The following is a 13464-nucleotide window of genomic DNA, read 5'->3' as shown; positions in this document are numbered from 1 at the left end:
TTATTTAATCACTTTGGTGTAGGATGAACGACCATGGGAGAGGTCTTTATTAGTAGGGAAAGCTGTAAAACTTATGACAAAACAGTTAAAACTCCAAATGTATGCCCTCCCTCACATTTTTCCGAAACAGTCCAGTGGACCAGATTGGAGTCTGTCAGCTGATCCTGGCCCCCAGGCCTTATGTTTGACACCCCTGGTCTATGTGTTACCTGTCTTTGGACCTGTGACAGAAACCCTGAATTGGATAAGTGGACAAAAAATAGATGGAATTATTTATATAGTTTTTCCCTATCAAAGCAATTTACAAATGATAAAAAGCTGAATGCTTTTTACATTTATTTATAGATTAGGAAAAACATGTTTTATTAGCTTTGGTGATAGCTGATTGTTGTTCCTAGTTTAACTGAAGCTAAAACAGCAGCTATGGCAAACAAAGTGATAGCTTATAGTTGGGGCTGGAGTAGACCCCGGCTGCTGGGAGTCCCATGATGCACTGAGCATTCTTTTTCATTCACCTCTTTTACTCTGTTTATACATCACTCTGCATTAAATCAGTAGTTATTATTAATCGCTGGCTCTTTTCCACAATGTGTCTTGTGTCCTGCCTCCCTCCCCTCACTCCAGTGGGAGCCGATGACTGCCCCTCCCTCAGCCTGGTTCTGCCAGATGTTTCTTCCTGTCAAAAGGGGTTTTTTTCCTTCTCACTGTCACCAAGTGCTTGTTCATAGGGGGTCATTTTGATTGTTGGGCTTTCTCACTAATTATTGTATAGTCTTTACCTTACAATGTAAAGTGCCTTGAGGCGACTGTTTGTTGTATTTCTAATACTCAAACAGCCTGTTAGGGACAAGGTTTTGCTGCTATCACACTTCCACAGTGTGCTCTGGGCCTCCTTTAGTAAACCTATTTTCCGCATGAGTTCAGCCTGAGCCGAGGTCAAAAACAACGGCAGGGCGCGTGAGCGTGCGTGCAGCGCTCCCTAGCTGCCTCCCCTCCGAGCCCGCTCTGCTGGCAGCTGCCTCTGCTCCCCCCTCACCACCTCTCTCCCTACGAAAAACACTTTCGGGAAAAATAAGCCCCCCCTCACGGACCTGCCGCTCAACCAGTCTGTACTCGCAGCCAAACCGTGGCCTGAGCAGGAGGAACGGCCCGACTATGTGGAGAAAGAAGCGGGCTCTTGGGGAACCCCTGGCTTGTCTCCTGTTACTGGTGACGCTGGTCGATGCTTATCGGTGTAAGTACTTTTGAGGTTTTTGCGGTTTTTCTTTTTACATGCTGGGCCGGACTGGTAATCCACGGAAAAGCCTGATGGAGTCTGTTTAGTCATAGTGCCCCAGTTTGAAACGGAACAGTTCACAGACTGGAGGAGACCAGCTGGGAACGCTTTCTGGACTTTTATCATTTTTAACATATGTGAGGGTCACGTGGCTGTTCACCGTGAAACAATGCTTGGACTTGCTTGTTACAAGAACTAGGGGTCATTTCTGAGAAATAACAGTTTCGCAATACCCCCCCCCCCCCCTTTTTTTTTCTTTTCAGGTCAGATAATCTAAAAGTAATTAAGCTGTCCTCCTTTTGATCCATGACAAATAGATTATAGATTCATGACGAAGGGGGTTTTAATTTCTGCAGAGATCAGTCAGGTTTTTTTTTTTGTATAATATAGATGCATGTGGGTGTTTATATTAACCAGTCATGGTGACTTGTCCAGCAATAGGTTTATTGAACTCAAAACAGAGCTGACAATTAAAGTATTTGTGTGTGGTTGATTATTTCTTTGTTGTAACAATGTTTCTCTGCAATAAATCTTATACTGTTGAAAGCTTGCTTAGTTCCCCTTAAATGGTGCCTCATTTGTAAGGAAAATGCAGGGGCCTCAGTAACATGTGGAAGATCCATGCAGCCACAATAGCCTGGCACCTCCTCCTCATGCTGGTCACCAGCTGGGTCACACACTGCTGTGGGATGGCATCCCATTCTTCAACCAGCATTTGTTGCAAGTCAGCCAATTTGGTTGTGTTGGTCACTCTGGCACAAATGGCACACCCAAGCTGATCCTACAAGTGTTAAATGGGGTTGAGGTCAGGACTACAGGCAGGCCATCCCATCCTCTCCACTCCCAAATTCTGGAGGTAGTCTCTGATAAACCCGCTCTGTGGGGACGAGTGTTGTCATCTTGGTGGATAGCATTCAGTCACACACTGTGGAGACATGGGACTGCCAGTGGTTTCAGAATCTCATCTCACCGTTTAAGGGGAAATAAACAGGCTTTTCAACGGTATAAGATTTATTGCCAAGTAGCATCGTTACAACAAAGAAATAATTGATCAAACTCAAATTTCCTTACTTTTTGTGCTAAGTTTATTTTTAAGTGCTTCTGTGTCTGCCCTAGTCATGAGCCAGAGCACAGCCTCACAGTTCCTGAGCAGGCACAGGAGGGCCAACTCACTGTTTGAGGAGAGCAAGAAGGGCAACCTGGAGAGGGAGTGCATCGAGGAGCTTTGCAACAAGGAGGAGGCCAGGGAGATCTTTGAGAACCAACCGGAGACGGTGAGAGCTGAGGGGAAAGGCGGCCCCAACTGATTATTAACAGCAATTCAGATAAAGAATGAAGTTACTAGATGGCAGTGAAGAAGAAGTTAAATTAAGCAGCAAAAGTCGTGTCAGTGGAGTTAATTTCTGGCTCGTATTCAGCAGGTGTTACTAATGATATTATGAAGATACAGAACCTTAATTAATGTGATTAGTAACACAGGAGCAAGGGTCTGTATTTGTTGGTTTGCGAGCTCTAAGTCATTGTCTCTCTACTGCACCTGTTAAAAGTAAAAAGTCTTATTCTTTTGGCTGCTCTCTTTTGGGGTCGCCACAGCAGATCATCTGTCTCCATTTCACCGTATCCCTAACATCCTCTTCTGTTGCACCAACCTTTTTCACTGCATCCATGAATCTTCTGTGCTCGATTGAGCTGTCCCTCTGATATACTCATTTCTAATCTTGTCTAATCTGCCCTCACTCTTCCAGCTAAAAATGCTTCAGCCAAGTATTTTACTAAAGTTGCACATTTCCTTCGTTCTGTCCTTATCAGTAAATATCAAACTGTTGAGAGTCTGTTATCTTTTTATTTTTATTTTTACAGGAATACTTCTACCCTAAATATGTTGGTAAGTCTGCTAAATTCATCCCATTTCTTAAAGTTTTGCACCGTCTCTATTGGCCTTTTTCTCTCACACACAAATGCTCACTTCTTTCTGCAGCGTGTCTGGGTTCACACCGTGTCGGTATCAACGACCAGAACTCAGATACCGCCATCCCCTCAGACCTTCGCACCTGTGTGAAAGGTGAGCTTAACCCTTAAACTAGGCTTTTCAGTTGCTGGTCACACTTCTCTGTAGCTGTGAAATGCTTTCAATGACATCCTCTGTGCGTGTGTATGCGTGCGTCCTAAACCAGAGATCAGTAACCAGTGCACGCCGTTTCCGTGCTACAAGGAGGGTTCAGAGGGCTGCGTGGACGGCCAGGCTGCCTTCACGTGTGTGTGTAAGCCTGGTTGGAAGGGGCAGCGCTGTGAGGATGGTGAGTTTTCGCAGTCTTTTGAGATTTTAAACATTTTGCATCAGTTTTTACCACAAATACAATATTGTCAGTCTTACATACATGTCTAATCTGTAACCTTCAAATCTTTTGATGTGATTGGACCGACTGCTGATTATTGTTTTTGTGTGCCATATCAACTGGGCAGACATCGATGAGTGTTCAGATCCTGAATTTCCTGCTGGATGTAACCAAATATGTCAGAATATCCCAGGTAGTTTCCACTGCATGTGTGAAGAAGGCTACATAATCACTGACAACATCAACTGCATGGGTAAGACTCTACTAGATGGTCATTCTATTAATAATTTGAGACTTAACTGATTTCATTTACATACTTGTGTCGCGTATGCCACCTGTTTTACAGTCCCTCTGCTGGAGACACATCTCTCGCAGAGTTTTGCATGGCAGCTGAGCAAACACACAGGATATAATTCTTTCTGATTTCTTTCTTTTTTATTTATTCATATGGATGCACTGCAGAACAAAAAAAAGTCTGCTCCCCAGCTGTTGCCCTCTGGGCCCGCACCATTTGTTCTTTCTAAAGCTGACCTGAGGTGACTCCTTATGTAACAGAAGGGGGAAAGCTTTTAACATCTGAAAAAGATGACCCATCCTGTTTGCTGTAAACACACCAGCAGGCTCATAGCTCAGAGCTTTTAAAACTGCTTATAGTTTCTGACTCTTGCCTGATTTCTGTACATTTCCCTGCATCCTGTTTTGCTGTGTGTGGGCAGTCCAGACTCTGTTTATCTTTCAGCCTGACCGATGCATGTAGAGTACAAAGTCTTCACAAACATGGACTGAGTCAGTTTGATAAATTTGCCCCATTTATTTATTTTTGATGGGCCATTAGAAAATCAGGTGGGGCTGGGCAGGGCCAAAGAGCTGAATCTGTTCTTCTTGCTGTAAAGGATCCCCCTGTTGCTCCTCCCCACATAGCAGATGTCTTAACACATCTCCACCATCAATCCATCCCCTATTCTGTTCTCCCTCCTCCGTGCTTGGCTTAGGTGCACAGTATCCCCCAACCCCTTTTGGATTTTCCTGCCTGTACGTGAATGTGACGGCTGCTCAGGTGAGGAGACCTGGAGCACCTACATCAAGGCAAGACTGCAGACCCTGAGGGTATCAGTGCCAGGGTCCTGAAGTCCTGTGCTGCCCAGCTGTCTGGCATCCTGCAGCTTCTCTTCAGCCCGAGTCTGCTGCAGGAAACAGTACTGGTGCTATGGAAGGCATCATGTTTAGAAAGCCACCCTTTCAGAGTCTAACAACTTCAGATCTTTACGTGAAGGGACATGAGAGACTGGTTCTGGCCAGGCTTAGCTCTGAAGTGAAACGTGTGACCTTCTTCAGATTGTTTACCAGCCTCGTGTGGCGGTGGATGATACTGTTATTTACCTGCTGCGGCATGCTCACTTTCACCTGGAAGATACTGGTGGCATTGTGAGAATCATTTTTTTTTTTTTTTCTTTTTTCAGTGCCTTTAATACTATCTAACCCCTTTTGCTGAGTTAGCAGCTGCTCAGGATCACCACATCTACTGTCTCCTGGATTGCTAACTACCTGTCAGAGAGGCTTCAGTTTGCACAGCTAGGGGGGCACCCTGTCTGATGATGTCTGAGGTTGAAGAATTCACAAGGCTGGGACCATCATTGGCCAGAATCTGGAGGTGTTTGAGCTACTGAAGGACGGGAGGTCACTGAGCAAACTGCTCTGCATCATGTACAGTCGCACCAGCTCCATTCCACACTACAGCAGCAGCTGAGCTCATTCTCCATTGGACTGATTCAACCCCACTGCCATAAAAAAAACACTTCAGGAAATCTTCCTTGCTCTTCCCTAAAAAAAAACTCTACAACAGCTGTCCTCTTTGTGACAGGTGAACACACCTGTCAGGACGTAAACCTTATTGCTTCTGTTTCTTTAGAGTTATAGTGTACATGTTATATCTGTGCCATTTGCACTACTATTTGCTAGAATTCTCTTTTGCACAGTCTCAGTACAGTACTGAACATATCTATTGTTTCTTTAACATCAATTTATTATGATGATTTCTTCTTCTTCTTCTTCCTCTTACTATTATTATTATTATTATTACACCTCATATATACCAACTGTCAACCCTGATGATGGAGGGCTGATGATTCGGACTTGTTTTGCAGCCACAGGACCTGGGCACCTTGCAGTCATTGTGTTGACCATGAACTCCTCTGTATACTAGAGTCAGATGTGAGGCCATCTGTCTTACAGCTAAAGCTTGGCTGAAATTGGGTCATGCAACAGGAAAATGATCCAAGCACAGCAGCAAATCTACAACAGGACGGCTGAAAAAGAATCAAAGTGTTGCAACGTCCCAGTTAGACTCCAGACCTCAACCTGACAGAAATGCTACAGCAGAAAGCTGTGCATGAATGAAAGCTTGCAAGCCTCAATGAACTGAAGCAATGTTGTAAAGACGAGTGGGCCAAAATTCCTACATAATGATATAAGAGACTGATAAAGTCATACATAAACCAATTACTTCAAGCTATTGCTGCTAAAGGTGGCTCTATAAGCTACTGAGTCACAGGGTATACTTTTTCACATGAATGTGTCTCTGCTTGCACTACGTTAAGGCACAGTCAGTTCACCAAAGCAAAGTGTCTAAAACTTTATGTGAAAAATGTATTAGATATTCTTTCATGTGTATTCATGTCACCCATGTACCAAAATTACACTTCCTTATTCTGAATTTCAAATTCCCACCACACCGTTTCCCCTTTGTCACTTTTCACTTCACATCTTCCAGATGTCAATGAATGCCTGCTGTACCCCAGCATCTGTGGAGAAAGAGCTGAATGTGTCAACATACCAGGCACCTTTGACTGCCAGTGTCCTCTGGGATTTAAATACAACTTCACCTCCAGGGCATGTGTTGGTAAGCTTTCAAACTGTACTAGCTAGAGTCAACCAGTCTCACAGGCAACAGCTGAACACATTTAGCCAAATCAAACAGACAGAATCAAAGATCACTGCTGATAAAGCCTTCCCATCCTGTTGTTGCAGATGTGGATGAGTGCGAGATGAATGTGTGCAAGGGGGTTTGTATAAACACTAAGGGCAGCTATTCGTGCCACTGTGATGGTCGCCAGGGTTTGCGTCTGGCACAGGATGGGCGGCGCTGTGAGAGAATCCCCGTCTGCGTAGATCTGTTTGAAGTTAGACACCCTGAGATGCTTTACCTGGGAGAGCAGTTCGCAGGCCTTCCTGTCATCTATCTGCGCTTCCGTCTGCCGGAGAACACAAAGTAGGTGACCAAGGATCACGCTCTATTTAGTGCAAAGGGGCTACCTTTTTATACTAAAGGTTTCTGCTGTTGTCAGTATTGGAGCTTCATGTTAGTGGTCACAGAAAACATGATGTATTTATGTCAATCACAGGTGTGTAGTGTGATTAATATATAAACACTCCCCATGTGATTATACAGCTCTGCAGCATGTATATTTTTGTCTTCTCTGTCTTTTAGTGTGTTGTTTTTTCCATCTTTCTTTGCTCTCTTTTTTTCCCTTTACTTCTCTCTCCCCCCACGCCCAGCCGGTCATGGCTGCCCCTCCCTGAGCCTGGATCTGCTGGAGGTTTCTTCCTGTTAAAAGGGAGTTTTTCCTTCCCACTCACCAAGTGCTTATTTGATTTTTGAGATTTTCTCCCAAATACTGTAGGGCCTTTACCTTAGAGTATACAGTGCCTTGATGCAACTGGTGTTGTGATTTGGTGCTATATAAATAAACCTGAACTTAATTGAACTGGAAAGTGATTATTGATCCAGAAAAAGGGTTGCTCATTTGAAGATGCAGTTGAAATATTTGTTTCTGTGCTATCAACCACTTTAACCAATTCCAATTAGAAAATTTAAAAAGCGTAAAAGATGTAGTCATAAAGTTCTGCAACTTGGCCCATAATGATCAAAAAGCTTATCTGTTTTAAATTTGGCGGCTTTCTCCTCTCCTTGTGCATCTCTGGGCTGCTTTCAGTGCTGCTGCTATTTTTAGGATTCTTCTTGCATGTCCTTTTCTGACCACTTGAGCCCTCTGCATTTCACTGTGGACCTCAAACTATTGTAGAGAACAAACATCAACTTCAGTGTCAAACTAGCCCAGCTGTCATTGTCAAAGGTTAGCAGAAATCTTAGACATCAATTGCTTGTCATTTTCACATTCTTGAGAGTCAAACTGTCAACGTGGAGCTCTGCTGGGATATCCTGAGGCATCTGAATGAGGAGGACATTCAATGGCAACCACCTGAACTGGCAGGTTGCCATTAAACTCCCATTGAAAAGTCAAGAGTTTAATGGCCACAGCAGCATAGTCTTTGCACACCATCTGAAAATCAAGTTAAAAGAGATCCACTGTGCACTGCGGATGCACAAGTTTTGTGTCCCCACCTAGACATTAATGGAGTGATCTAAAAGTGGTAAAAGCAATGCAGTGCAGCCCACAAAGATGACTTGGAAAGGAACATTAGCCAAATTTAAGTGGTATGTTGATTTTTATTGGGGGTTCATGTTACTTTGTTTTTGCACCTCGTATAGCGGGTCAATCAGTCACAACAGCCTAGGAGGGGTTGCCTAAACAGGCGTGGCCATAATTTAGAGAGACAGGTAATACTAGAAAGAGGGAATTGTTTTAAGAAGAGAAAATATTTTCCAAAAATACCTCGAAATTGTACACAGTGCTGTCCTGGCTTTGTGCAGTGGACAAATTAACGAGGCACAATAAGGGACAGTAAGGGTCCCACACGTTATTTGTCACTTCCTGTAGGCTACAGCCTAGACTAAGGACGGCTGTATTTTAATTACTGTGTAAATTTACCTGTCTTCCTCCTGATAGGTTTGCAGCTGAGTTTGACTTGCGTACATTTGACCCAGAGGGAGTCGTTCTGTATGCAGAGTCTTCCCAGGGCTCGTGGTTCATGTTGGGACTCAGGGGCGGTCGCATTGAAATCCAGTTTAAAAACCAGCACACGTTTAAGGTTACCAGCGGAGGAAAAGCAGTCAATGATGGACAATGGCATGTGGTGAGAAAGTGCTCCAGTGGTTTCCTACATGTTATCAGTTGATAAGCTAAAATGATGAAAAGTGCATTATGTTGTGGTAACATGTACTGTGTGGAGTAAATTTTACAGTGAAGTGCTGTAGTGCGCTATAGTGTTATTGTGTGACATGCAGATCTCTGTGGACGAGCTGGAGAGCAGCATCAGTGTGAAGATCAGCAAGGAAGCTGTGATGAGCATTAACACCCCCGAGAGTCTTTTTACTTCAGTCAATGGCAAACTGGAGACCAAAGTCTACATCGCTGGCCTGCCTAACCGCACTGACAACGTCATCAAGCCTGTAAGCTGGTCATCTGAAGGCATTCACACATAACTAGCCAGCCCAGGAGACATGATGTTACCACAGGGGAGAAATAATCATCACACCATTAACTAAATCTGTGTGAATTTAAATTGGTTGGCTAAGAAACTGTGTTCAAGACCAGACGTCCACACAGCTGCACTGTCTGTTTATCAGATCAACCCTCGACTGGATGGCTGCATCCGGGGCTGGAACTTGATGAATCAGGGGGCGTCTGGGGTGAAGGAGGTCATCCAGCAGAAGACAAGTAAACACTGTTTCGTGCATGTAGAACGAGGATCTTTCTTCACCGGGGCAGGACTGGCACACTTCAACATAGACTACAGTGAGTAAGTTATGTTGCACTTTATTAATCCCTGAGGGAGTGTTTGGCGTCTGCATTTGGTCTACACTAACAGCTTAAAGGCACTGAGCAGACTTAGCACATTACAGCAGCAGGTCTCAAATTTAGTTTTTGTGCAGAGTTCCCTGGTTTAAAGGCTTTGAGAGGGGAGTTAATGCATTGGGTCGAAGCACTCTGAGGTAACACAGGAACATAGTGAGCATAAACTTTCCTGCAGCTCTTAGGTTTGAACAAAGACTTGCTGATACAGTTAATACATATCTAAACTAGACACATGGATGGGTGATGCATTAAAGCAGTGCTTCCCGAAGTCAAGAGTGCTGCGGCCCACTTAAAAACCATTCATATGAATGGGAAAGTGTGTCCAAACTTTTGACTGGTACTGTATAGAAATATGTAACTGTACACATTTGTGAGTAATTTCTGAGTTCATTCAGTTCATTGCATTATTATTATTATATACTGTGACTGATCTCTGCCTTGGCCAGGGCCTGCTGTGTCTTCGCCTGTGTGCCCCTCCGTGTTGACTTGTAGTGAAAGCTCCCCTGGGTCAGGAAGGACATCTGGTGTAAAAATCTGCCACATCAAATGTGGGGATACCTGCTTTGGCAACAACCCCTTGTAAATAAGGGAACAGCCGAAAGTAGCTTTGGTTAATAAATTGATTAAGAAAGCTCATTTGATACAGAAACTCCCATTGATACATCCAGAGGGATCGAGGGGCTGCTGAATTAAATGATTTGCATATGACAATTATGTGCAAGACTATATACAGCGGTCAAACCTTTACTAAGACGTTCCACTGAGCATAGACTCTATATATACATCCTACTTTGTTTTACCCAGCACGTTACTAGAAAACCATACCGGATAGGGCCTCCTTCTCAAAACAGCTTCAGTTTTTGGTGTTGTAAATTCCACAAGATGTTGCACTCTTTTGAGACTCATTAATGCTGAATCTTACATTCTACCATATCCCAAAGGTTTTCTGGTGACTGGAGAGGTCACTGAATTCTTTGTCATGTTCATTAAAACCTTTGTGGTTTTTCCTCTGTGAGATGATGCTGGAAACAAGCCACTAAAAGACGTGGCCACAAAGGGAGGGACACTGTTACTAAGAGCTCTCAGGGGTGCTGTGGGATTGAAACTATGACTGAATGGCTGATGGTCAGGGGGCCAAAGTACTGCACTGCTGCCATGCACAGCCCACCCTACAAAAATAATGCAGTGCATCTGTGTGTTTCTTATGACAGAGCCTTTTATATGATTAAGACTACCTTAAGAGGAACAACAATTTGATTTTGAGAATGTTGTAACAGACCCATGAGAAGATATCTGGTAAAAGTTTGTAGAAAGTCCTACATTTCTAACCTGACAAAAGAAATAAATGTTTCTTGGTGTTTATATGTAAGCAGGTGATTCTGGGAGCTGGAAAATGGATATAAAGATGAACATTCGTCCATCCAGCAGCACAGGTGTCCTCTTTGCTCTTGTCCACAACAATGCAGTCCCCCTGTCAGTCGCTGTTGTAACAAAGGGAGACGATGTTGCTGTAAGTTTGTTCACACTCTGGCTGAAAATAAGCATGTGTTACCTATTTATTATTAAACCAATGTGCTCTCCAGAACTTGCAGGTGTTCCTGCACGGTGCCGCGGTGGCCACGCTGGACACGCTGTTGCTGTGTTACCCCGAGCGGCTGATGGTGCAGCTGAACATGACTCCCACAGATATCCAGATCTCAGCCGACGACTCCACTGTTACTTACATGGAGCCTAACGCGCTGCAGAAGGAGTTGGAGCGCCTCAACAGCACCATGCAAAACCCCGTCAGCACATATATTGGTGGAATACCTGGTTAGTATCTATGAAGTACCTCAAGCAGAAATTTTCTTCCTACAGTTGCTGATGCTTAGTAGGTGTTGTTTACCATTATTTGTGTTTGCTAGAATAGGCTGATTAGCACGAACCACGAAAGCACAGCTGAGAATGAAGCGAATTAGAAAACTTTAGATGACTGCACTAGATGAAAAGCACCAAAACAAGGGCTCCTTTCATGTTGGTAGTAATATGAATGACCACGCTAAATATCGTGATAACCCATCAAACAGTTACCGTCTTTCTCTCCTTCAGAAGACATCCCGTTCCCTGCCACCCCTGTGACGGCCTTTTACCACGGGTGCATGGACATCAGTATCAACGGCCAGCAGCTGGACTTTGATGAAGCTCTCAGCAAACATAACAGCATTAAGTCCCACTCGTGTCCTCCTGTCTCTGCCCCTGAGATTCACCTTGATTCAGAACACACTGAAAGTGACCCTAATTAACAACCACCTTGCATTAAAAAAAACCCCTTAAATTAGCCAATGTCTCACAGGGGCCACTTTTTGGGATATTTTGGAAAGAGAATCTAGAAGAGGAGATGGAGGTAGAGAGTGTTTTTAAGCTTTTCATACCTACAGTGTTATTGTTTGTACCCTATTTTGTTCTGGTTTTACTTTAGTGAGTCACAACCAAGGCTGGCCTGCCAGCGAGCTAATCGGAAGCTGGATGACAGTTGTAGCAGTTTGTTGCAGTAAGATAAATGTTTTCCAAAAAAGTGGAAACAAAAGAAAAGGAGCTGAGCTCTGCAACGTGCATGCCACGTGTTGAGCAACAGATGGTTATGTTTGTGTAGGAAAAATAAAGAAACGGTCACTGCTGACCAGGCTGTGAAACCACCTGCATCTTCATCCCTGCTGCTGAATCATGGTACGATCTCTAAATTGTTTGGAGACAACTAGTTGTGGGAGGAGAAGCCACAGAGGAGATAGCTGAGCCTTCAGGTGTTCCTATCCAATTCTGCTTCATCTTTTTTTGTTTAAAGCACCATCTGGAGCTCTGCCTTTCTGAGATATGGTTTACACCTGTCATAATTACAGCTTTTATTCTGCTGTATCTGTCCTCATCTTCAGGGCTCTCCTGGTTGGAATTTGTCCAGAATTCATGTTGTATATAAAACATGCCATCTTTAATATATAACTTAAATGTAGTTGTTTGGTGTTGTGTTTGTTGTTTGTTTTAATAAAACTGTTATCAAAGCTGCCTCATTATTGGATTCCAGCATTGCTTTGTTTTGGTGTCTTGCCATAGCGCAAAAAAACAGGTCTGAGACTGGGAAGAGATTCAGAATTAGTTTCATGAACATATCAGTGTCTTGTTCGGTGTGTTTTCTTTGTAGCTGCAACTGACATGTTAAAAGCTTTGACGTTTAATGTGTCAGCATCAGCAGAACAGACTGAAATACACACTGCTTCTGTCTTAAGTACTTGGTGACACAACAAACCCATAAAGCTGTCATTTACAAAACAGCCTGACCCAGGTGTTTTCACATCAAGTGATTTCCTCTGCATTTTAAATTTTCAGCAAAGCCCACCATCACACTGATGAAAACCAAGTAAAACTGAGGACTAACATGGACTGAAAGCTAAAGAAATTACAGGAGAAGAGATTGCACAGCTTTCACAGTAAGTAGAACAGAAGTGGAATGGGCCTAAAATAAACTTTCCTGAAAATGAAAGTAAAAGTGGGGATAAAATGCTCACTTACAAGAAACGGTCTTGCTTTAAATGTTTTAAACAAGCATGCAAACACTATAGTCAACAAAAGACTCTTCATACATATCCATTAAGCAGAATGGCTCTGTATGTAGGCATGTAAACCACTGAATTAGTATAATGGATATTTTACTTGAGAAGAGCAGTTTAATGCTAAATTTTGATGTGTACATAATGGCTGTGATCAATGCTGATTTATATCAGGTAATTATAGCCATAATTTACAAATTACAACACCATAAGCAGTGTTCGTTCTACTGCGAAATCTGCAAAGCGGCTGTTAAAAATCTATAAATTAACAAATGTACTGTACTGAGGAGGTAGATGTATTTTATTTACAGTTTCTGTTTCTGCATAGCTGTAATACTCCACTACATACTAGCATTGGTAATCAGTTTTTCACACAGCCTACAAAACAGTTGATGAAGTCTGAAAAACTATCCAGGAACATCACAGTCCTCCTCAGTCACAAGGAACAAGAACATCCGTGATAAGGTTTTAGATACTTGGAATCAATTAGTAAATTAAGACAGGCATTGGCAGGA

General features: G+C 43.2%; 1 protein-coding gene across 2 annotated transcripts; it reads left to right on the top strand.

Moving 5' to 3' along the window:
• Positions 1-976: 976 nt before the first annotated feature.
• Positions 977-12413, top strand: pros1 (protein S). Of its 2 annotated transcripts, none has more exons than XM_030722862.1 (14): positions 977-1234; positions 2393-2550; positions 3137-3161; positions 3255-3338; positions 3451-3573; positions 3740-3865; positions 6383-6511; positions 6640-6880; positions 8460-8646; positions 8798-8962; positions 9140-9308; positions 10742-10878; positions 10952-11180; positions 11457-12413. In XM_030722862.1, exons 1-14 carry the CDS (start codon positions 1156-1158, stop codon positions 11648-11650), a joined length of 2046 nt encoding a protein of 681 aa, XP_030578722.1. In that variant the 5' UTR covers positions 977-1155; the 3' UTR covers positions 11651-12413. The 2 variants fall into 2 exon arrangements, with proteins under 2 accessions (XP_030578722.1, XP_030578719.1); XM_030722859.1 differs by having other exon boundaries at positions 10739-10878.
• The last annotated feature ends 1051 nt before the right edge of the window (positions 12414-13464 follow it).

Source organism: Archocentrus centrarchus, chromosome 3 (genome assembly GCF_007364275.1).
Source record: "Archocentrus centrarchus isolate MPI-CPG fArcCen1 chromosome 3, fArcCen1, whole genome shotgun sequence".
NCBI lineage: Eukaryota > Metazoa > Chordata > Actinopteri > Cichliformes > Cichlidae > Archocentrus > Archocentrus centrarchus.
The sequence above is the reverse complement of the archived record's forward strand: the minus strand, read 5'-3'. Positions and strand labels throughout refer to the sequence as shown.

Excerpts from the sequence above, each read along its gene's own strand:
- pros1 (XM_030722859.1), top strand. The coding sequence starts at position 1,156 with ATGTGGAGAAAGAAGCGGGCTCTTGGGGAACCCCTGGCTTGTCTCCTG. Across the intron at positions 2,551-3,136 it reads TTGAGAACCAACCGGAGACG|GAATACTTCTACCCTAAATA; the intron begins GTGAGAGCTGAG and ends TTATTTTTACAG. Across the intron at positions 3,339-3,450 it reads CCTTCGCACCTGTGTGAAAG|AGATCAGTAACCAGTGCACG; the intron begins GTGAGCTTAACC and ends GTCCTAAACCAG.